The 25,010-nt window shown below is 43.5% G+C and overlaps 3 protein-coding genes across 3 annotated transcripts; 1 reads left to right on the top strand and 2 right to left on the bottom strand.

Annotated features, from left to right (window-relative positions):
- The first annotated feature begins 1,131 nt into the window (after positions 1 to 1,131).
- LOC139448271 (uncharacterized) lies at positions 1,132 to 24,853 on the top strand. The gene is made up of 5 exons (XM_071229803.1): positions 1,132 to 1,203; positions 6,614 to 6,844; positions 9,151 to 9,266; positions 9,936 to 10,055; positions 20,240 to 24,853. Exons 2-5 carry the CDS (start codon positions 6,614 to 6,616, stop codon positions 22,536 to 22,538), a joined length of 2,766 nt encoding a protein of 921 aa, XP_071085904.1. The 5' UTR covers positions 1,132 to 1,203; the 3' UTR covers positions 22,539 to 24,853.
- Positions 22,671 to 23,414, bottom strand: LOC139449055 (uncharacterized). The gene has a single exon (XM_071230525.1). It carries the CDS (start codon positions 23,412 to 23,414, stop codon positions 22,671 to 22,673), a length of 744 nt encoding a protein of 247 aa, XP_071086626.1.
- Positions 23,707 to 24,473, bottom strand: LOC139449056 (RNA-binding motif protein, Y chromosome, family 1 member B-like). Its single transcript, XM_071230526.1, has 2 exons — positions 24,152 to 24,473; positions 23,707 to 23,990 (listed from the first exon to the last, which is right to left on the bottom strand). The coding sequence occupies exons 1-2, from the start codon at positions 24,471 to 24,473 to the stop codon at positions 23,707 to 23,709; spliced, it is 606 nt and encodes a 201-aa protein (XP_071086627.1).
- Positions 24,854 to 25,010: the final 157 nt, after the last annotated feature.

Genomic DNA, 25,010 nt, shown 5'->3' on the forward strand with positions numbered 1-25,010 from the left:
CACAGTCGTCTAAGGCGCTGCAATTTGCTGTGCAGAAACCTATGATCGTGAGTTCGGATTGACGAAATGAATGGCTCGGTATTCGTGGCTATTTCACGATCTTGTGTGGTCGGAATTAGACTGTAACAGTCAGTCTTTTATCAGGGTTAAGACTTTTAAGGCCTCAGTAAAGCTTTTTATAAAGTCGTATGGTTAACATGTAAAGGACATTTCCAAACTCGACGCATCAGTGACAAAAAATATGTCCGTTGCAATTCCTTATTTTGACTTGTACCACATGTTCCCATTTTTTCTACGATTGACTTGCCCTTGCAAGTGTTTGTGACGGATGCCACTGGTTTGCTCACCTTTACGCGAACACCTGCTATCATGATCATTTGATAGTGATTCATAAACACATGCTTATGGTATCGTCTGAATCGCAGAATCGACTGTCATTATGTATAAAGAGATTACCCCAAAGACGGGGGAGGAAGTTTATTTGAACCACGTGAGCCCTCCCAATATTTTTTTCACTTTTATGTACATATTTTGTGAAATATGAATATTGATATTGACACAGCATAATAATCTTGTATGGTATAATTTGTTAAATGTCATTAAAACGCATTCGCCAACAGTAACAGTACCTTTTTTTCAGAATGTTCCTCGACCCGTGAAAATCCGGGGTAGAATAGGTCTTCAGCAACCCATGCTTGCCGTAAAAGGCGACTGTGCTTGTCGTAAGAGACGACTAACGGGATCGGGTGGTCAAGCTCGCTGACTTGGTTGATGCATGTCATCGTATACCAATTACGTAGATCGATGTTCATGATTTTATTTACACAGATACAACTGGAATATGGCGTTAAACAACAAACAAACAAATACACAAACAGTATGTTCCCCAAAACGCGGTGTTAAATGTAACAATTTAGGCATAAGTCTTCCGCCTGAATTTACAACGGCAATATTCCCTATGCTATTGATATCCTATTGATGTCACGTTAAAAGGACCTTTTATGCTATCTGAATAGCTTCGCTACAACGATGGTAAACATAGCGTGTGTTGGCTACTGGTGTCTAAAGGGGTACCGTCATTGAAAGTGGAACCTGACTATACACGTGACGGGCACACTAGCTTCCGTCTTACACTGATCGTGAGACGTGGAAGCGTGTTGCCTTATCGCGAGACCGAAGGTAGGCGCCATAAGAAGACCGAAGGTAGGTGCCATAAGAGATTTGGTTCATCGTCGTTGTTGTTGGTTGTTGTTGTTGTTGGTTTGTTGTTTAACGCCGCACTCAGCAATATTACAGCTATATGACGGCGGTCTGGAAATAATCGAGTCTGGACCAGACAATCTAGTGATTGATATCATGAGCATCGATCCACGCAATCGGGATCGAGCCTGACCACCCGATCCCGTTAGTCGCCTTTTACGACAAGCATAGTCACCTTTTACGGCAAGCATGGGTTGCTGAAGACCTATTCTCATCGTCGTTGGAATTATTGGCGAACCTAACATCTACACAGTTTATTGTGTGTCGATTCAGTTTACCATTTAAGTGAGTCCTGAACGGTTATTAGAATGATAATTCAAATAATGAATAAATATACATGTACTTAATATTTTTTATTTGGTTCAACAAATTCAGTAAATGTAAAATTATGTCACTGGAGTTTCTTATTCATCAATCACCTGATTGTGTGGTTTGCTTACAGGCCGCCGTCGCATAGCAGGAGTACTGATGTACGGCGTCAGGCAATGAATATTGACTTTTATATGCAAATTATGTGAATATCGGGTGCTACGTGTTGGACAGGACATGCTTACCTTTTACTCGATCTGGACTGGTTATTCTGTTGCATAGACAAATTATGTTCATATTTGTTAAACGTCAAATCAGTTGATGACCATAGTTAGTCACGTGACTGAGTCGGGTAATATTCCAGCAGCTCCTGCCATTGGTGTCTACATTTTGACAACTTTTGAGGTACAATCGAGCATGCCATTTCATGGAAAATTTCAAAGATCGTCATACGGCCCATGTTAAAGGTTCTTTGATCAGGGTTACAACAGTCAAGGCCTTAGTAAAGACGTGGTTACAACAGTCAAGGCCTTAGTAAAGACGTGGTTACAACAGTCAAGGCCTTAGTAAAGACGTGGTTACAACAGCCAAGGCCTTAGTAAAGACTTAAAAGACGTTTTCGGTAGACTTGTGGAGGACATTTCCAAATTTGACGCATCAGTGTCCAAAATGAAGCATTTAGATTAACTAATAGACTAAAAACATATGTTTAATATGAGTAAAGCACGCTAAGTTCATATAACCGTCACGTGTTATTTACACTCCCCGACAATTCCGGTTAGAAACAATCGTTTGCAACCCAGGCTTGTCTTGAGAGGCGATTAACGGGATCGGGTGTCCTCGTATACCCATTGCGTAGATCGATAATATTGATAGTGATTATTGCAGCAATAGTAAAGTCCCCAATAGCACCCACTCCCTTCACTCCTAACACACAACCCCCCGTGGTGATCTGGGTTAAAATTGGTCTTCAGCAACCCATGCTTGTCGTAAAAGGCGACTAACGGGATCGGGTGGTCAGGCCCGATCTAATTGTAGATCGATGCTCATGATGTCAATCACTGGATCTCTGGTTCAGACTCGTTTATTAACAGACAGCCGTCATATAACTGGAATATTGCTGAGTGCGGCGTTAAACAACAAACAAACAAACACACAAGCTGACATACAGTCACCCGGTTGTATGTGTCCAAGGACATACATCAACACACTGTGTAAACAGGAAAACACTTCGAGGTAAACAGGTAAACATTTCCCAACTATAACCACTGCGTGTTTTCATATGTCACAAATCATAGCCTTATAGTAATTTACGAATGTCCGTCACGCATGTGATTCGCCTATCTATCTTAATAATATGTCTTCAGTGAACTTGAGAGCACGCCTCTTTTAAAAGCTCATTAATTATATTCAGAGCGGTATTTAATACACAAATGTAGAGGAAAGTGTGACGTCCGTATCCAACTTAAGGACAATGTATATATCACCCGAAATCAACCAATAAACTTTTATCACACACGGTTCTACAATATAGGTAGTTTGTGATACATATTATTCCTGGATTGCCTCTATCAACACGACCGGAACGAGGTGGGGGTCCTCGCCTTGTATACAAATCTTTACATGTCAATGTATTTGCTATCTATTCGAAATTAACCAGCTGTGACATTCACTTTCTATACCACCTTTCACGACCGATATTCCGCTGATGATACCCTGATATTAGCGTCCTATTAGTATGTAGGTATTTACAAATATTCTTGGCCATGCTAGGAGGTACACTTTAATTAACGGCAGAACGTTGCTCGAAACTGGAGGAGTTCTGCTGTTGCCATCAAGGTAGGTCTTTGGTAATAGCTGTAGTGCTTTAAAATAATTAAGAACGAATTATGGAACGAATGGCAGGAATAGGGGTCTTTGTGTGAACTGTGTGGACATATAAGTTAGAATGTCCGACAGTAAACAATTCCCATGGAACGGAGAAAATTTATTTTTCAAGTTAATGATAATAATAAAAATAATATTCGACAAATGCAACATTTTTCATATGAAACGTAGCAAGGTAGAAGAGGGAGGATCAGTCAGTTTACTTGGAGGAGGAGTTATTGACCATCTCGTGGAATGTCAGGCCTATACGTACTTAGGGATGCAGGTTAGGGTCAAACTTCATAATGCCCATATCAACGACAAACTTCGGGCAGAGTACAAATCTAGGCTTAAGAAAACCTGGAGTTCAGAGCAGAACACTCGCAGTAAAGTTAAAGCCCCAAATATTTATGCTGTACCCGTTCTTTCATAATCTTTTGGTGTTGTTGATCCTCAGACGTAACCAGGCCAACGAACCTGACCTTGCCTTTTTATATAAATCTAATGAAATCATTTATATCATTGAATTTTCTGTCCCTCTTGATACTAATGTGATTGACAAGATCGAGGATAAACATGACAAATATGCGGACCTCGCTTTCGAAATGTCACGCTTGCATCCCAAAAATACCAAGTTGTCCGACTCCCCCTTGTTCTCGGTGCCTTAGGTTTGGTACCTCCCAATCTGTTGACTGACATTGGGAGAGTACCCGGGTTTGCTACCAGGAAAACAGCCCTTCTGACAATCTGGGTAATCTGGGTTATGGGGAGTCTTCACATTCTCTGAAAAGTTCTGGGTGGGTTTGACTAGGCAGCGCTTCCTGGGAGAAGTCCCATTCGCTGCCTGGGCTGCGTGTAGAGGGGGCAAGGGCCCTGAGCTGATGATGAGCCTAACCAGCCTGACTTTGCCAGGATCACCCAAAAAACCTCTTTGATGCATTTTGTATTTTAATCTGTAAATAATGACGTATATATATATATAGCTCTTACAAATTGAATGTGAATTCTTAATGTTTTTCATATCCGTATTTTGTATCTCGAAAGACAAAGACCCAGTTTAACTTACGTGTGACTTTATGACAACACTGACATCCATACCACAATCAGTTCTATCACGGGAACCAATAGTTCCTGAAAACATATGACAGGAGCGGGTGTATGCTCAAATTGTTCTCTTATTATAATCTGTTGTATATTGTAGTTTGCTTTCAACAAATAGACTTAAATACTATTATCATTAGATGAAGAGGTGAGGTGAAATGGGGTTTAACGTCGCGTCCAAGATTATTGCACTTATATAGCGACGTGCATGTACGTGTTTGTTATGTTTGTGTGGCTGCTTGTACTAGTCCGGACTGATGTCGATTTATAGTGCTAGCTCACTGAGATACCATGCCGCAGTTTAACATGAATACCCCACTCAGACACAGTATACTGACTCCGAGCCGATCAGTCCTTGTTTTAGCCCCTTAATGCTGAGCGCCAGACAGGGTAACAACATGTACCATCTTTTAACGTCTTTTGGTATGACGCGGTCGGGGATCGAACCCCGGACCTTCCGCTCTCCGGGTGGACGCTCTACCACTGGACCACGGAGGCGGTCCATTAGATGAAGAATGTCTGTTGGGAAGTACATATAGTTAGTTGGTCACAGTGACCGTTCGTCATTTGTTGTTTGTTGTTTAACTCCGCACTCAGCAATATTACAGCGTCTAAATACTAAATCCAGTAATAGAGGTTGGACCAGACATTCCTGTTCGCCCCGATTATGTTTCTAGGTTTGTCAGCACCATACCCGTGCCCTGTGGCGGTAAACGTAGGGTTTTCCTCCCATATTTGGCTGGAACGACGTGATATAATTTGAATATTGTTCAAAGCGACGCTTGACCCAACTGACTTACTCACATAGTAAACAAGGTACACACGTCATGCCGACGACCCTGGTATGATTGAGTATTGATATGTGTTGAGTGTCTGAAGCCAGATATTCTACACGTCTCTTTTACAAGTTCACTAAAGCCTAATACAGTAACGGGTTCGCTATTGTCTCATCAATAACAATCATTAGTGGTGAGGTGAGGTGAAATTGGGTTTAACGTCGCGTCCAAGATTATTGCATATAGCGACGTGCATGCACGTGTATGTGTGTTGTGTGTGTTGTGTGTGGCTGCTTGTACTCGTCCGGACTGATGCCGATTTATAGTGCTAGCACACTAAGATACCATGCCGCATTTAAACATGAATACCCCACTCAGAGACAGTATACTGACTCCGAGCCGACCAGTCCTTGTTTTAGCCCCTTAATGCTGAGCACCAGACAGGGTAACAACATGTACCATCTTTTAACGTCTTTTGACATGACGCGGCTGGTGATCGAACCCCGGACCTTCCGCTCTCCGTGCGGACGCTCTACCATTAGACCACGGAGGCGGTCTCAATCATTAGTGGATTTCGAGTTTTAGAAACCTAAAACGTCAAAGCTAGAGTATTATACATCAGATGTATGTCTCATACGAGCAGTGTCGTTTTACGCACTGATCAAACTAGCTCATTAAAGAACATTGCAACCCAACCAAACCTGTTATTCCCCAAAAATATCACATTTCCAAACTTTGGCAATATCGCTATAGACAAGCCCCGGTCTATGATAAGTTACTAGATATTAGTCCCGTGAAGATTCTGAGGTAGAATAGGTCTTCAGCAACCCATGCTTGCCGTAAGAGGCTACTAACGGGATCGGCTGATGCATGTCGTCGCAGATTGATACTCCTGATGACAATCATAGGATTGTCGGGTCCAAATTCGATTATTTACAGACCGCCGTCATATAGCTGGAACACTGCTAATAAATGTTATATTTGGAATAACACTTTCTTAGTAAAGTACAAATTCTCGTACTTTTTTGGTTGAGTCCCGTCCGGGATTCGAACCCACACTGCCAAAGTGAGGCACCTAATCGCCAGCACACAAAGTCAGGGACTCAACCCAAAAGAGTACGAGAATCTGTACTTTACTAAGAAAGTGTTGTCACAAATATAACTTTGTTACATTTGACCACTTTCTAAATGGCATTGTGTGTTCATAGCTGGAACACTGCTGAGTGTGGCGTTGAAATACAAAACAAACGAAGACAAGATATTATTTTTGTTATGAATATGGAAGTACTTTTTGCTTTCAGATGGGCTGTGGACGAAGCACAGAGCAGGACAGGAGACCCAAGGGCGACGATACTGGTTCCTCACGGGCTCGCCATAGTGTCACTCAGGTGGTGAAACCTCAAATACGGAACAAGAACAAAACCAAGACGACTCAAGGCGGGATCCCAAATTTGCCGCGGCCAAAGAAGAGAAAAGACGATTTAATCCCAGATGTGTCGGTGTTTGCCAAGAGGGACTCGTGGGCGAAACAGGTATGGGCGTTTTTCTTTAGAAGCAAAGAGTGAGTGAGTTTGGTTAAATCCTGCTTCGAACAATATATTTGTTTTTGCGTTTCAGCTTGCGGTGCGCGGAACGCCCGAAGCGATGCAGGTCATCAACTAGTGTTTGTTTGTTTGGTGTTTAACGCCGCACTCAGCAAAAATATTCCATGACGGCGGTCTGTAAATAATCGGGACCGTTCCAGACAATCTAGCGATTGATGTCATGAGCATCGATCCACGCAACTGGGATACGATGACATGCATCAACCAAGTCAGTGAGCCGGACCACCCGATCCCGTTAGGCGCCTCTTACGACAAGCATGCGTTGCTGAAGACCTATTCTACCCCAGTTCTTCGCGGGTATCTATACCATATCGGTGAAAACCACGGTCATGGTCCTCGCGAACCAAGACACATAATCAGGGTGAATCAGGGATTCGAACAATTGGTCATACGTTCCCGGCGCGCAAGGGACGCAACTATGAGCGAATTCTAGCGCCTTAGAAGATAGGGTCACCCATGCTACCACATTAATAAGATAAAGTTCATTCACAAATACATCACGTTATTCATCGACGTATACATATCTGATGAGTATTCACATTCGTACCCATGTAAGTTGAAACAGCCCAAACAGTGACGGCACGAGGTGTTCCCAGAATTCGTGAGTGTGTACGTCTTGAGCTAAGCTAATTCGTCGTGTGTATTTGTTCTGTGTGACGTTTATTCATATTGCGGGATATTGTTTAGTCCTACAATGACAAAACCGCATCCGTAGTCTCGTGAATAGAGCGTCTGTTCGGAGAGCAGGAAGCAGGTGTTTCTTTCACCTCTGGTGGCACGGGTGGCTCAGTCGTCTAAGTCGCCGCGATTCGCTGTGCAGAGTTGCGTGCCTCAGGCACGCCAGAAAATCTATGATTGTGGGTTCGAACCTCGGCTCGCCCCGACTATGTTTTCTAGGTCTGTGCTTGGGCTCGTTGGTTTTACCGAAGTGGAAAACGTCTGAGACCTGCATCAACTCAGGCTTTCCTCCCATATTAAGTTGACACGCCGTGATATAACTGGAATACTGTTAAAAACGGCGTTATGAACCCAACCCACTCACTTTACCTCGCCATATCAAATGATGATACTCGTGGCGTCCCTGTCTAATGCTTATCTTCTCAGTCGATTTTAAACTGAATGAGTTCGAATTTACAACACTCTGGGAATTGCAATACAAAGAAGCAGACCAAACGTCCCTAGAAAGAAACACTTCTTCTAGAACTGTGCTTAATGTCCCAGCAGCTCCAGCCTTTGATGTTTACAAGTTTTGATACGCAATCGAGAATGCTCTTTCTACCTAGATTTCAATGAGTGCCATACGATTCTTGTTCAGAAGTTGTTTGATCAAGGTTTTAACGTTCAAGGCCCAAGTAAAACTTTCAAAAAGTTTTTTAGTAGACATGTGGAGGACATTTCCAAATTTGACGCATCAGTGACAAAAAGCGATGCAATTCCCTATTTGGACTTGTACCATATGTTCCCGCGTCTCTTCAGGTTAACATTTGACTTGCCTTTGAATGTGCACGTGTTTGTGACGGTTGCAATCGGTGGGGCAGGATAGGCTGACCTTTTCACGAACACCTAGTATCATTGCTATTTGATAGGATTCATAAAAAAATTCTGTTGAATATGGAATCGGGTTTGTCGCATTTATTGTAACACACAGACAAAGCAAACCCTTTGCCTGAACTAACTGCAGAGTAAGTACGTAAGAAGCACCTCATTTAAAACTGGCGTCAATACGTGTAATATTGAATATGGAGCGAATCCTAAACCTGAATTGGCGTTTGGTCATCGATTATTAAAACACAACCGAGTTCTTATGATCAGTAACGGGGGCACGGGTGGCCCAGTCGTCTTAGGCGCTGTGCAGAGTTGCGTCCCTTGGGCACGCCAGCAACCTATGATTGTGGGTTCGAATCCCGGGTCGCCCCGATTATGTTCCTAGGTTTGTCAGCACCATACCCGTGCTCATGGGTTTCAACAAAGTCGTAAACGTCTGAGACCTGCATCACTTCGGGCTCTCCTCCCACATTAAGCTGACCCGCCGTGATATAACTGTAAAACTGTTAAAAGCGGCGTTAAACACAACTCACTCACTCACTCATTATGATCAGTAACAGTAGACATTACCACATGCCCATTCGAGAGGATGAAAACACAACGGCAACGCCCAGAAGGATTCGTGATCGCTGGTGTTGTCTCAAACATCTACATCACATTGTGGGCAATGAGAGTGTGATTACTTTCAGGTTCCTGATGAGCATTGCCAATCGGTGGAGGATTTGGCAAGGTATCTTTCTCATGAAGCAAAGCAGGACCTGGAGAAGGTGCGAGCTTTCTACAAATGGATGGCGCTGAATATATGGTAAACACGTTTTTGTCTTTTTCACTTCAGTCGTCACTGTCACCCCTAAACATATAGTTACAATACTATTTAAGGTGGCAGTATTGTATACTATTCAACCTTAGATAGGAATAATCCGATATGTAATTCCATTGGAATAGTTTGTGTGTCATGGAACTATAAAAATATCTAATGTTGAGTAGTATATATATATGAAACTCGACCGTTGTGTACCTCAGGGGATCCACCACTCAGCGGAAACTGATACTGAACATTATCTACTCTCCTACTATTATTACGTTATGTACTTTACCATAATCATAATCATAGTTATTTTCAATATAGGTGAGCTAATTCGTATTGACATTGAGATGACAATGAGTATGTGGCAACTCAGAAGGTAACCTGGGATAATCCACTCCCAACATGCGTTGTTACCAGAAGCATATGCCGCATCAATCATTAAAGGAGATGAACACTTGACTTGCCTTTGCATGTATTTGTGACGGATACCACCGATGGGGCAGGATACGTTCACTTTTTCAAGAACATCTAGTATCATTACTATTTGATTTTGATTTATAAACACATGCTCATGATATAGTCGGAATCATAGAATGAACTCTTATTGCTATGAGTTCTCCGTTCATTGCAATCTGTAACAAAGTTGTGTATTTTGTTTTGACATAGCTATGATACCGAATCCTTCCTCACCAAGAAGCACGTCTACCCGTCCGACCCCAAGTCAGTGCTGAAGTATCGCATCAGCGTGTGTGACGGATATGCTCAGCTGTTTGAAGCATTGTGCAAGTAAGATGCCTTCCTTGCTATCGGATTGTACATCCATCAGTCAGTTCCAATCCTGCTCACCATACCCGTGCTCGTGGGTTTCACCGAAGTGGTAAACGTCAGAGTCCTGCATCACTTCGGGCTTTCCTCCCACATTAAGCTGACACGCGTGATATAACTGGAATACTGTTAAAAGCGACGTTAAACCCAACCCACTTACTCACTCCAGTCCTGCTGTTATGACCTCAAGATGAAGGAGGGTTCATGCCGGCAGTATTCACAGAGCTGTTGGCTTTCAGATTCGTCACTATATATTTCTATATACTATGAAAACGTAGTTCCAAACAGATTCTCCGTCTGTCAATCCATGCGTGAATTCTGTACATCGTAATCAACACCAACATCAATGGGTACAATGTGTGAAGCCCATTTGTGGTGTCCCCCGCCGTGATATTGCTGGAATATTGCTAAAAGCGGCGTAAAACCATACTCACCCACTGTCATAATGGTGATCTGCAATAACTCGGTGTTTCCAATCTGAAATGAAATGTGTCACTACTGTTCACATGCTCTTTAAAAAGGACAAGAACTGATAAGGGCTCGTTCTCGATCACAGGCTCTGTATGTAAAATATCAGCTAAACCTTAAGAGAGGCGATGGAGTAGCCTAGTGGTTAAAGCGTTCGCTCGTCACGCCGAAGACCCGGGTTCGATTGCCGATATGGGTAAAATGTGTGAAGCCCATTTGTGGTGTCCCCCGCCGTGATATTGCTGGAATATTGCTAAAAGCGGCGAAAGACCAAACTTACTCACTCACTTAACCTTGATGAATTGTTATAAAAGTTATCAGATATGTTACTATGATAAAATAAGAACTAGGCTTTATTCATTTCAACACGTTTGTTTTCGCAGTGGATTTATAACAACACTTAATGCGTAAATAAAAGTAAAATGTGTCAAAACGGCAGATTGCAGTGGTTTTCCGGTAGGATGATTTTATCATTGAACTTGTACAGGATTTTTTGTCCTGCCCTTCACGTGTAGACCCTCATTTTGACCATCATTGTGTACTTGCCAGAAAGAAAGAAAAAGAGTAACTGTCAAGTGTTTGAAGATGTCTGATACTTTTAGTACGATTGAATGTTTTTTTTCATTTAAATTGGACATGTCCAGTGTGTCAACCACAGCCCTTATAAACAGTTTACTTCCTCGCCCTATCATTGAGTGCTACACACATAGAACATATATCCGCCGTAGAAGATTATGTTCTAGGGGATACTTCTCTTGTCTCCTTCGATATACGACACAAGTCCGTCTGAGGGTCCACAACAACTTTATTGAGACAGTTACAACGGTTGGCTCTAACTCTCAGTCTCAACTGCCCAGCTCGGCTGGTTCACAATCATATATATCTTTCCTCAACATATCTCACATTCCTGACAATGTTCCTAATAAGGTTATACCTCCTGACCAGTAGCACCTCGTCTGCAATCCCCCATGTTGTCAATGCAGTGACCATCAGGATATCTTCTTTTTGGACTTGTATTCTAAGAATATCTCTGAGTTCTAGGAATACACCTGACTTCCCTCACCCCTTATTTAGACGTCCCTCCGTGGCTAACATGCGTGTTCTAGCCATGTCACCGGTAGTTCAAGGTGCATCCCCCCCAAGGTACTTTTGCCAAGGGGGAGACTAAGGGGGAGACGAAGGGGGAGGGTGTGAGTAATGTCACTGATTGATGTTTCTTAATACAGAGCCCGTCCTGCAAATCTTGCCTATGATATACGGCCCCTCTATGTTTAAGGACGCGTCCACGCGTCCTAACTCAGGATTGCAAATGAGGTACGGTGGTCAAGGTAATTATAAACATTCAGGTAAAAGAGAAACTAAAGTTATGAATGATATGTTAACATGTTTTCAAATGGACACAATTTTTAAACTCATTTTGTTGTTCTTTTTAAAAAAATGATATACAATCAAGTGCGTGTGGACCACGTTTTATATTTTTCTATCTATACGTACATAGATAAATACACATGACTATATTATGTACAATGGCATAAACAAAAAGACGGCAGTGATGACAGCATAAATAAAGGTTGACAATTTGTACGAATGGTAGTGATGGACAATATCGTTGACATGACGTCGACTTTAAAATTTTGCAATACTTATACATGTATAATTTACAAATTAAAATATAATCATCGGTTTCGTCGGAACAGTATAGACAAAATGTGCCAACGTTACAATATACCAATGATAACACAGAAATCAGTTACATTTGTACATATGCTACTGCCGTAGCTCGTTATTACAATGGTACAAAGTCATCAGTGAAATATTTATGTTTGCAGAGAGGGGTACAAGCGATGGGTAGAACTGGGTGGTGGGCCTGGTTGGTTGGGTTTTTCAACTGCCTTGACCAAGTAATGGACATTGGCGTGGACCAAGTACAGGCTAGTTATATAATGGGACTTAAGTAGCCGTTTCAATTTTCTTGCCACTAGTTTTGATACAGTGAGGTTGGGAGGGAGGACAAGGCGCGTTTGTGAGATTAGGGTAATGACTGACAAGTTGTTACCTGGCCATGTAATCGTAAGTTGGTCAGAGAACAACCGGTGACTGTCATTGATGACCACCAATGAAGGTGAATAATCCTGGTCAGAGAGGGATAAAACAAGAGGTGGGGCACAGATCTCGGCAATTTTCAAACATACAGACTCGGTACCGGATGAAAAGCTAATGTGGAGTGTGGACACCACTCTTGTTTTGAGTTTATATATATAAAGGCTTAACATGAGGACAACCAGGAACATGAGCATTAGCATGATTATTTCTAGTTTGAGATACTCTTGAATACGAGTAAGTATGGACGGGGTATAGTTGGCTGCAGTGCCAGATGTGGAGGGAGTCCAAACTAATATGTCCAGCGTTGTGGATACTTTCGCCGCCGTAATACCTCGGGCTAGTAGTTGGACCCGCAAGAGGCCAATTCTACGATTCATGGTAAATAGTATGAATCCAAAGATAATCAATATTCCCCACATTGCCATGTTTAGATAAGTAAACGGGTTAGTCCAACCGAATGTATCGGACTCTCCGGTCAGGGAATTTGTAAACAACGGGTCAGAGGGATCCGTATATATAATCTGATCTGCCTTTGCTTGTGCCACCACGTGTTTAACGTTAACACTCAGTTCTTTGTCGGTTTTTATCAGTTTGTTGAAAGTAGCATTTGCCAAACGGAGGGGTGCGGTTCTGTATTGAACCGGTTCCTGTGCTAACAATGTTTGAATGGTGTTTTTGATTTGGTCTGTATCAAAGAAATGACGCAAGAACCCAATGTTTACCGGATATTCGATACGAGTGGCATTGTTGTGGATACTGCAGTCGTTAAGACGTGGGGGAATGGTTTTATTGCTAGCATGTAGTGAGCATGAACAATACATAGGGGCATGACACAGACTACATCCCTTATGGACTTTAACTTTTCTTCCACACCTGTAAGTGATATCAGGTACATTTTGTAAAACAACTTTACCTGACCTGAGTTCAAACATATCCGCTTTAGTGCCATTTGGTAGGAAATGAAAGTTACATAATTCGTGTACCAAGTCGATGTCGTTAAGAAATAAAGCTAGGGTACAAGTCGGTGATCCAAACGTGGACTCTGGTGGCAGTATATTGCAGTGTATATGTGAGTGTCCATTACACGCTTCATATTGTTCAGTCTGAAGTTCCACATACTTCCTACTATCCATGGATATAGCAATGTATGGAGCCACATTTCGAATTATCGTAGCGTGTGGGGAGGCCACGTGAGTCGGTAGAGAGAACGTAGATGTCCGGTATACTCGCATCACAGTACTGTCAGACACTAAGGGTATTAAGAGGGTAACAAACATTATGTTGTTATGGCGGGCCAGATGTACGTCAACGTCTGTGTAATACATTGTGGTGTCCGTATACCGGAGTTTGAATTCAGGGTAGTTATGAGCCAGGTTTTCTTGTATGGATGTTATTGTTGTTAATAGTGTGTGTAATGGTACAATGTTGGGGGACAGGCGACCTCTTAAGAGTTGAAAGATGCCTGCCAGGAGAGACTGGGATTGGGACTGCACGATGGCTGCAAGTTGGTTTTCTCGACCCACCATAAGTAGGAGTGTGGAGAAGAACTTCTCATACCACTTGATCTCTTGGAGAGAAAATGCACCTGTTTGTACTATTTGTTTATGGTTGTTTTCGATGAGTTTGACGATGCCGTCAAACCTGGCGTTTGTTTGTGTCATGTATGAGGCCATTTGATGTTGGGAAGTGTTGAATCCTATGTCACGTGTGTGCATTTTTTCTGCTATGAGTCTTATGTGGTCAGTTACTATTTTTAGGTCACGCTCTGTGGCCAGTCCAAAGGCTCCCTTGGCGAGTTGACCTAGCCAGGGTAATAAACTACGCGTTTTTCGTGTTCTCGATGTTATTTCAGGGGTGTCAGGAATTAGGTCTCTGATTAATTTTATTGTGTTTTCCAGGTCAGTGTTGGCGCGTGTATGGATTGTATTTACAAAATTGAGTATTGTGCTGACATGAAAGTGTGTGTTTCTGCAGGTGGTATTAAGATGAGACATACAGGCTGGTAATTCATATGACAGATTTCTCAAGTAAGGCTGTGGTAGGGTTAAGGCGAATGTGTGTGTCCATGACTCGTCGAACGCTGTCAGTTTCCCTCTCTCTGAAAAGAGTACACCGTAGTGTAGGCGGTCATGGTCCTGTGCGTATGCTTTACTGGTCACAGTGACCAGAAACAACCAGGAACAGAGAAGTAAGTCGGTCATCACCCTGTGTAAAGATAAAGGTTTCTTTGTAAACCTATTGATACCCTACTTACTATCATCTCTAGTATAAAAGACTTTGTTTACCATTGCTTGGCATTTCATAAACAAAATCAATAACTTAATCATGAAACATTCATACCTCTTTCTGTTGCGCAAATACTCTCGTTCTCCACAATTACAGTACATATATTCACATAACATCAACATCCCGGGTCCGCAATAACCTCACATTGTTCCCCTCGGGTTGGCTGGCCCTTTAACTACTACCGGGACTTGTAGGAGGGAGGATGATTGCTCTATCCCCCTCCCATGGGTATCGAACACGCCTGTGTGTCTGTCCGTGATCAAAGGACAGACAGACGGTGGAATCCATCAGCCACCCTGCCGCATAGCGACATGACACCTGGTGTCTCTTCAGGGCCCCAGACAATGGCGTGATGGCTCTTTTGTCTGCGGGTTGTCCTGTACCTGTTTATCTACAGTTGACACCTCTCCATCTCATCTCTTCTGTACTATACGACTATTCCTTCATTATAACACCTGGTGTCACTCCAGGGCCACAGACAATGGCGTGATGGCTCTTTTGTCTGTGGTTTGTCCTGTACCTGTTTACTTACAGTTGACACCTATACAAAACACAAACTGATCAGTCCTTTCATCCCTCCAACCATTCATACATGAATATAAGATATATCACCAACAAAGGGGATGACCGAATTATTGAGAAAATAAAAGTAAAAATGAGGTGTGTATATTTATATTACGTCCGCCGTGTCGGTCAGTCAGCCGTGTCGTGTATACTTGCACCACTACTATAGCGTGTATGAATGTTATTCGTATTATGTAATTGATTGCGACCGAGGATGTATGGTGTAATGTTACTGACGTATAAGACATAAAATGCTTCAGGTATGTCTGTGTCACTTTTGTTAAGCATAAGATATGCTAAGATGTTGGATTCTGGAGAATTGGTTACAGTATAGGTTTGCTGTCAGCTTTCTTTTGTTTTTGTTGTTTTTGTTTACTCTTTAGAGTGCATCTCGCATAGTAGTCTTCTACGATAAAGGTGGGTATTTGTGACTGAGAGACCCACTGTGGAGTAGGACGTTCAACGTATTTCACCTTGAAGTGTTGAATGCCGCCGATGCGTTTTGACGATAACACCTGTTCAATGAAAGGTGCTTCCTCTACTGTGTCAGTGTTAGATGTGGATTGGTTAGTCGTATTCCATCTCCTTTGCAGTATGGCCAGTGGGACATCATCCTCGGGATCCCAACTGTTATCGTGGGAGTTGAATGCCGAGTTGGATGTGGGTGTGGCTAGCTGTTTGTGGCCTTGTTGGGAAGTTGGGAGCGTAATGTGTGGCGTATTGTCATTGTCACTTTGGGTACTCGTATGGTTATCTGGGTCAGCGTTATTGGCACCAATGGTATCGGTAGGGTTCGCAAGGTCAAGTGGGGGCGGTTGCGGCCGACTGTCCTCTCCCACGTAGGGCCTTAAGCGATTTGCGTGGATAGGCGCCTTCAGGGGTTTGTTGGTTAAACATTGTCTCAATAAGTAATTGGGCGTTTCGTACGCAAAGACAATATAGTATGGCCAATCCCACTGGCGTTGCAGTTTGCGGCTGAGGTGGGCTTTTAGGTTTCCTTTCTTTAACCATACTTTCTGCCCAACCGTGAAAGTGGGAATTTGGGCCTTCTTGTCATATCTAGCTTTGTATGATTCTTGGGCTGCGTGGACATTCTGTGTGGCTATGTTTCGCGCCATTTCCAGATTATCTAACAGTTCCCTGAGGTCAGTCCTTGTTTGAGGAGGTAAGTTTCCAGGGATTGGCTGTAATATGTTGTCAATGGGCATACGGGGTTCTCGCCCAAACAACATGAAATAGGGAGAATACCCAGTGGAATTAATTGCGGGACTGAGCCGATACCCAGCCATTATGCTTGGAAGAATGTAGGGCCACGCCTCTTTAGCATCCTCACAGTATGCTCTGATTGACTGTGAGATCACCGCGTTCATGCGTTCAACCGCAGCATTGCACTGAGCATGAAATGGCGATGTTTTGAGGCGGTTAACTCCCAAGATATGGCATAATTCTGACATCAGTTTGGATGTCATCTCCTTGCCTCTGTCTTTTAGTATCGCACGAGGACACGAGTACCTACAAATGATGTTGTCAAAGAGGACAGATGCAACTTCTTTGCTAACTTTAGATTTGAGTGGAAATGCTTCACACCAGCGTGATGCTGAATCAACACACACCAGTACATACTGGTATCCTTCTGCTGTTTTGGTGAGCTTGCCAATTAGGTCAATGGACCAACGGTCGAAAACATCAACAAACGGCAGGGGTCTCAGTGGAGCAGGGCGGTAATGAATATATCGTTTTGCCGCCTGGCAGTCAGTGCAGGAGCCGACCCACATCTTGACAAAGTTATACATACCAGGCCAATAGTACTTGAGCCTTATGGAGGCATAACATCTGTCCACGCCGAGGTGAGAGGACAGAAAACTGTCATGATAAGCTTTCATGACGTCATGATGTAGTGGTTTGGGTATGCACACCTGACGGTAACACCGTTTGGGGTACCCCCCTTGATCCTGTGGTGTGTAATGATGGATTAGTAAACCATCATCCAAGACGTAATCAGGGGCCTGTAACAGCACTCGGCGGGCTGATTTGTCATTGTCTGGGAGTACATTGTCCGTCAGATATCGGATTATGTCAGCAAATGCCTCATCTAGCTGTTGTAATTTAGCTAAGTGTGCTGCCGAGATGCCAACTGCTTTGCAATAATCCACTGGGGTTTGGTTGGGGTCAGTTTGTGATTCCTCGTCGGGAATCAGATCTGCTTGAGGAGTAGTGATGGAATGTATGCCCAGCTGTTCCTCATCATCATACGGAACTGCAGTGGCATAGGAACGTCTACTCATGCCGTCCGCATTGCCATGTTTAGGACCAGGGACATATTGGAGGTCAAAGTCATACTGGCTCAGCATGAGAGACCAGCGACCTAACTTTCCCGTTGCATCTTTGATCGACCTGAGGAATTGCAGGGCCGAATGATCAGTAATGACTGTGAATTTGTTGTATGCCAAATATGACTTAAAATGTTTGATCCCCTCAACAATGGCCAGGCACTCCTTTTGAGTGACAGGGTACAATTTCTGTGCCTTGTTAAGGCTTTTCCCCCCATACGCAACAGGATGTTCCTGTTTATTGTCATCAATCTGTGACAGTACCCAACCCATGCTGCTGTCACAGGCGTCACATGCTAAGATGAAGGGTTTGTTGAAATCAGGGTATACTAGTATTGGGGAAGATATGAGCGTTTGTTTTAGCTCCAGGAATGCCTTCTCGGCTGCTTCAGGCCATGTGAAGGTGACGTTTTTGTGAAGTAGAGCATGTAAAGGGGTAGCTATCGTTGCATAACCCTTTATGAATTTGCGATAGTAGGAGGTCAGGCCAAGAAATGCTCGCAACTCCCGGATGTTTGTTGGGCGGGGATATGTTTTGACACTCTCTACTTTCAAGGGATCCATAGATACCCCTTCCTTAGAGATAATATGGCCCAGATAAGGAATTTCTTTCACTGCGAAATTGCATTTTGAGGGCTTGAGCTTAAGCCCAGCCTCCCTAAATTTGTTGAAAACCGCTTCTAAGTGTTGAAGGTGTTCGTCAAAGGACGAGCTGTGAATCAACAAGTCGTCCAAATATGTTAAAACATATTTGTAAGACATTCCAGAAAATATGGAGGACATAATGAAAGCAAAACAACTGGGGGCGTTGACCAGTCCGAATGGCATGACCTTGAAGTGGAACTGACCGTGACCAGGGGCAATAAAGGCAGTTTTCTCTCGACTGTCTGGGGACAGGGGAATTTGATGATACCCGCTCATCATGTCAAGAGATGAGAAAATTTGGGGATTACCTTTTCCTAGTGACATGAGGGATTCATCTATATTTCCTATTGGATAATGTTGAACAAGCGTGACTTTGTTAAGTTCGCGAAAATCTATGCAAAATCTTGTATCTCCTGACTTCTTCTTAACTAGTAACACAGGTGCCGACCATGGGGAAAAGGATGGCTCAATGATGTCATTGTCTAACATATCCCTAATGTGAGTGTCCATGTCATTTCGATGTTTGGGATGTACTGGATAGGGACGCTTTCGAACAGGGCGGTTGTCACCAGTGTCTATAGAGTGGGAAAACATATGAGTCCGGCCCAGTTCAGTGATGTCTTTAGCAAAGCAGTCACGATGTCGGCCAATGAATGTTAACAAAGTCTGTTTTTGGTCTTCAGACAAGTCAGCTTGAGAGAGGTCAATGTCTAGTTCAGCTGCTCGCTGTCGGAAGTCAGTAGCAGTTGAATTGTCAGTCAAGGAGATGTTGTTGATTGACTTTAATTGAGCCGCTGTAGTGTCTCTGAGTGGTCCTAAGTCAAAGTTGGAATCAAGTGACTCAAACATAGCAATAGGTGCATTTGCCGGTAAGGTGATTGTAGAATTGGTAGGGTTGAGTAATCTGTATGGGACTTGAGAGTCAACACATCTGACTACACAATGAGTACCTATCACCTGGTGTGTTTGGGTTAAGTCACTAAGTGGCTGTAGTGTACCAGAGGCGTCGGCAGGGGTGTTAATTGGCATGTCTAATACAAGACATATTTCCGACCTTGGGGGAATGCTAACATGTGTTGGACATCTGGCCAAGAGGCTATCTGCACGGGGGCAGAGGAAGGGCGCCTCAGCTAGGCCATTGTAAAGACAAAGCTTGTTGTTTGAGTAGTCAACTGAAGCTGTATGCTGTTTTAAAAAGTCAAGGCCAAGTAACACGTCTTGTTGTAGGCCTTCGACTACATAGAACTTGTGGGTAAGTTTGAGATTGGCAATGTACAGGACTAAGTCGACTGACCCGGGCACACTAAGCATTCTACCATCTGGTCATGCTAATTGAGCGTGACCACTTGGAGTGAGAGACCAAATGTCTTCAAACACTGAGAATAAGAATAGCCTTGATTCGTTTATTTGCACCGCGATTTAGCCTTTATAGTCATTCAGACGTTGGACCTAAACAAGACAAGGAGTTAAATGTTAAAAACGTCTTTATTATACACACAAAACGTTCAACAGGTGAAGGGGAAAGACGTATCCTTGTAACGATGTGTATGTCTGATAAAGAAGATTTATCCACTAATCTGATTGCCAAGCACCATAACATAGCATAGAGATTTAGAAAGCATCTTGAAACAACATGGGGGCATTCCCTCCATCACAAACGCTAGACAAGTGTTCATGTGACAACCGATGTGTGTGATAAATACAAGGTAATAAGAGATGAGTGCATCTGTTTGTTTTCTTCTGTTGCAGGGTAGTCTCCGTGCCTTGTTACTACGTGGCAGGCTTCTCTAAGGGAACCACCTACGACCCCAGTGTCCCTATCACCGAGGACTCTTTCGTCAACCACGCTTGGAACATCGTTTGTATCAATGGTACTTGGTGGCCAGTTGACGTGACGTGGGGAGCAGGTCAGATGGACAAAAGCAACAGGTTTGTCTGGAATTACAATGAACTGAACTTCCTCACAGACCCTGATGTATTCATTCTTGCCCATTATCCCTACATGGAAGACAGTATGGAATACAGTGCTCCGTTCCAACTCCTCAAGACGCCGATCACACTGGATGAGTTTAACCTGACCGTGAAGCCTGACAGGAATGGCATGGAATGGGGGCTGGAACTGCTCTCTCATACCCAAGGCAAAATTGACGTTGTACACGATGTCACTATAAACTTCCGTACAAGTAAAGTACATATGGTGAATGTATCCTGTACATTCCATCGTAAGAGAAGCGGACAGGATTACGAAAGTAATGTGATCTTATATAAGAAAGATGGTATTTTTTCAGCAAAGGTAAAACCTCCATCTGAAGGTACATACAAACTTATGTTGTTTGGAGAAACAGAAGGCATGTCTAAACACCAAGGTCTTGTAAGTTACATCATCAACTGCATTGAAGCTGATGACAATGGTGAACCATACCCTGAACATTTTGGCATGTGGGGTGGGCAGGCTGGTGCTGTCGATTGTGGATTCTCAGAGGACGTTTATGAGGAAAATTTATTCTTGTCAGAAGATGGAACCCTTGAATTCTCACTGCCAGTGAAATGGAAAGTAGACAACATTATTCGACTGGAACATTCGCAACAATCTGGCAATCTAGATGACTTTGTTTCAGAAGCTACAAATAGTACAACGATGGCAATCATGGTCAGGTTGCCTTATTCTGGATATTACAAACTGCAGATTTTTGCTTCTGATCCAAACGAGCCAGGCAGTTATAATCCAGTTGTCTTCATTTTCATTAATTGTTTGAAAGGCATGAGATCATGTTCCTCCTTTTCTGACAAAACTGAAGTACAGAGGTATTTAGCCTCAGAAAGTTCCAAACCAAGAAAAAGGAAAAAGAAGGGGAAAACTCCTCCTCCAGCACCTTCTCCTGAACCAGATACTGAATCACAGGAAGACGAACCATACGGCGATATACCACCTTCAATAGATCCTCCAGAAATTGCGGTGTATCAAGATCCTGATGGTGAGAAGGGAAGACTGCAGAATGAAGGAAGACACAAAGGCGGCAAAGGAGAGCATGGCGTGGAGTCTTCACATGTGAACAACCAGGGTTACGGTTTGGGGCAAACAGTATTAGTGAAAAGCAGGCGAGGGTCGACGTCTTCCACTGCGAGTGTAAGAAGTTGGCAACAAGTGAACAACCAGAGTAAGAACGGATTGGAGCCGCCAGTGTTAGTGAAAAGCAGGAGAGGGTCGACCTCTTCCACAGCGAGAGTGAGAAGTTGGCAACAAGTGCCCGATATACTGTATGATGAGCAAGAGGATACAATGAGGTATGAGCCCTATAATGGTAGGATGGTTGAACCTGTTAAACCTGAACAGTTCAATAAAGAGGTGGAGGAGGATGATGAAGAAGAAGATGACGAATATGATGAAGGCAGAAATGCAGGGGGAAATCAACCGGTCGCTGAACATATGAACAATCAGAGAAACAATAGGTACGTTCCACACCAGGGAGTGCACAGAGCACCAGTAGTAAAAAACACACACGACACAGATGAGGAAGAACCAGGCAAAAGAGAAGTTGATGAAGATGAGAATGACAATGAATACGATTTACACATTAATGACGATAAAGCAAATGCCAAAGCAAATAACAATGCACACCACAGAGCGAATGTTAACAAGGCGAGTGACAACGGTGACAATGATGAGGAAGAGGATACTGAGGATGATGAAAATGAAGACGAAGACGATGATGAAGATACAAGACCAAAGCAGCAAAGATTATCGGCAGTGAGTTACACAGGATATGTTGATAACGGATTCTACAGAGGTCCTTCCCCTGTTCCCTCTCACGGCACACCAGACTACCAGTCTAGTCTCCAAGCTCTTCAGATTCAGAATGAATACCAGGGAGGATATGTCTCGCCTTCGTATGGTCACGTGGACCCTAGTATGTACAGCCAAAACACCCTTCCAATTCCATACCAGCAAGCAATGAGCTATGTTTCCCCATCATCATCTATGACAGATTTAAATAATCCACAGATGATGGCACGCCCTCGGTACAGTACCGTGGCACGACCGTACTGATCGCGATGTAATTTATATACATGGTTTTGTGTTTAACTGTTTGGCTGTAGGACATACATGTATATACTCAATGTCAGTTGTAATTTGTTTGTGTAATACACATGTGGTGTCTCTTTAGGCAAATGACGTTGTTCAAAATACGCCTCTGTTCACCCAGCAATGGATGGATACCCGGTAGGATGACTTGACTTCCGTGACCTCCGTGTGTACTGCTGTGACCTCCGTTTCTTTTGCTGTGAGCTCCGTTTCTTTTGCTGTGACCTCCGTGTGTACAGCTGTGACCTCCGTTTCATTTGATGTGACCTCCGTATGTATTGCTGCTACCTCCGTATCTTTTGCTGTGACCTCCGTATCTTTTGCTGTGACCTCCGTTTGTATTGTTGTGACCTCCGTTTCTTTTGCTGTGAGCTCCGTTTCTATTGATGTGACCTCCGTATGTATTGCTGTGACCTCCGTTTCTTTTGCTGAGACCTCCATGTGTACTGCTGTGACCTCCGTTTCATTTGATGTGACTCCGTATGTATTGCTGTGACCTCCGTATCTTTTGCTGACCTCTGTATCTTTTGCTGTGACCTCCGTATGTATTGCTGTGATTTCCGTGTGTACTGCTGTGACCTCCATTTGTATTGCTGTGACCTCCGTTTCTATTGCTGTGACCTCCGTATGTATTGCTGTGAGCTCCGTTTCTATTGCTGTGACCTCCGTATGTATTGCTGTGACCTCCGTTTCTTTTGCTGTGACCTCCGTATGTATTGTTGTGACCTCTATGTGTACTGCTGTGACCTCCGTTTGTATTGTTGTGAGCTCCGTTTCTTTTGCTGTGAGCTCCGTTTCTTTTGCTGTGACCTCCATGTACAGCTGTGACCTCCGTTTCATTTGATGTGACCTCCGTATGTATTGCCGTTACCTCCGTATCTTTTGCTGTGACCTCCGTATCTTTTGCTGTGACCTCTGTTACTTTTGCTGTGACCTCCGTATGTATTGCTGTGACCTCCGTGTGTACTGCTGTGACCTCCGTTTGTATTGCTGTGAGCTCCGTTTCTATTGATGTGAGCTCCGTTTCTATTGCTGTGACCTCCGTATGTATTGCTGTGACCTCCGTTTCTTTTGCTGTGACCTCCGTTTCATTTGATGTGACTCCGTATGTATTGCTGTGACCTCCGTATCTTTAGCTGTGACCTCCGTATCTTTTGCAGTGACTTCCGTATCTTTTGCTGTGACCTCCGTATCTTTTGCTGTGACCCCCGTTTCTTTTGCTGGGACCTCCGTATCTTTTGCTGTGAGCCCCGTTTCTTTTGCTGTGACCTCCGTATCTTCTGCTGTGGCCCCCGTTACTTTTGCTGTGACCTCCGTATCTTTTGCTGTGACCTCCGTATCTTTTGCTGTGACCTCCGTATTTTTTGCTGTGACCTCGGTTTTTTTTTGCTGTGAGCCCCGTTTCTTTTGCTGTGACTCCGTTTCTTTTGCTGTGACCTCCGTTTCTATTGCTGTGACCTCCGTATGTATTGCTGTGACCTCAGTTTCATTTGCTGTGACCTCCGTGTGTACTGCTGTGACCTCCGTTTCATTTGATGTGACTCCGTATGTATTGCTGTGACCTCCGTATCTTTAGCTGTGACTTCCGTATCTTTTGCTGTGACTTCCGTATCTTTTGCTGTGACCTCTGTATCTTTTGCTGTGACCCCTGTTTTTTTTGCTGGGACCTCCGTATCTTTTGCTGTGACCTCCGTTTCTTTTGCTGTGACCTCCGTATCTTCTGCTGTGGCCCCCGTTACTTTTGCTGTGACCTCCGTATCTTTTGCTGTGACCTCCGTATCTATTGCTGTGACCTCCGTATTTTTTGCTGTGACCTCGGTTCTTTTTTGCTGTGAGCCCCGTTTCTTTTGCTGTGACTCCGTTTCTTTTGCTGTGACCTCCGGGTTCGATACCCGACATGGGTATAATGTTTGAAGCCCATTTCTGGTGTCCCCCGCCGTGATATTGCTAAAAGCGTCGTAAAGCCATACTCACTCACTCACTAAAACCATGGTACAGTAGCAATGGTAAGCCTAGTGGTTAAAGTGTTTGCTCGGAATGCTGAAGGCCCGGTTCGATTTCCTTCACAATGCGTGATGGCCATTTCTGGTGTCCCCTGTAGAAATATAGCTGCAATACCCACCTACTAAAATATTGTACAGTTTCGAGACGTACATGCATCCTCGTTAACAACACATGTGCGTTTCTGTGTTAGATCGTTACTGAGGCGTTGTTGCCTCTTTATCTGCATGATGTGTCGCCCTTTCAATGTTCTGTAAATGTGACAAATAAATTACAAATATGAGGGATGTAATGACCTGCTTCTTTTATATCACATGTGACTGAGTGAATGCTGTTTAACGTCGCAGTCAGCAGTATTTAGACGACAAGTAATCGAATCTGGACCAGGCAGAGTGAATGAAATTATGAGCAGCGATACCCACCAACGTGGCGCGA

Source organism: Haliotis cracherodii, unplaced genomic scaffold, assembly GCF_022045235.1.
Source record: "Haliotis cracherodii isolate W230 unplaced genomic scaffold, xgHalCrac1.p SCAF_7, whole genome shotgun sequence".
NCBI classification, from domain to species: domain Eukaryota; kingdom Metazoa; phylum Mollusca; class Gastropoda; order Lepetellida; family Haliotidae; genus Haliotis; species Haliotis cracherodii.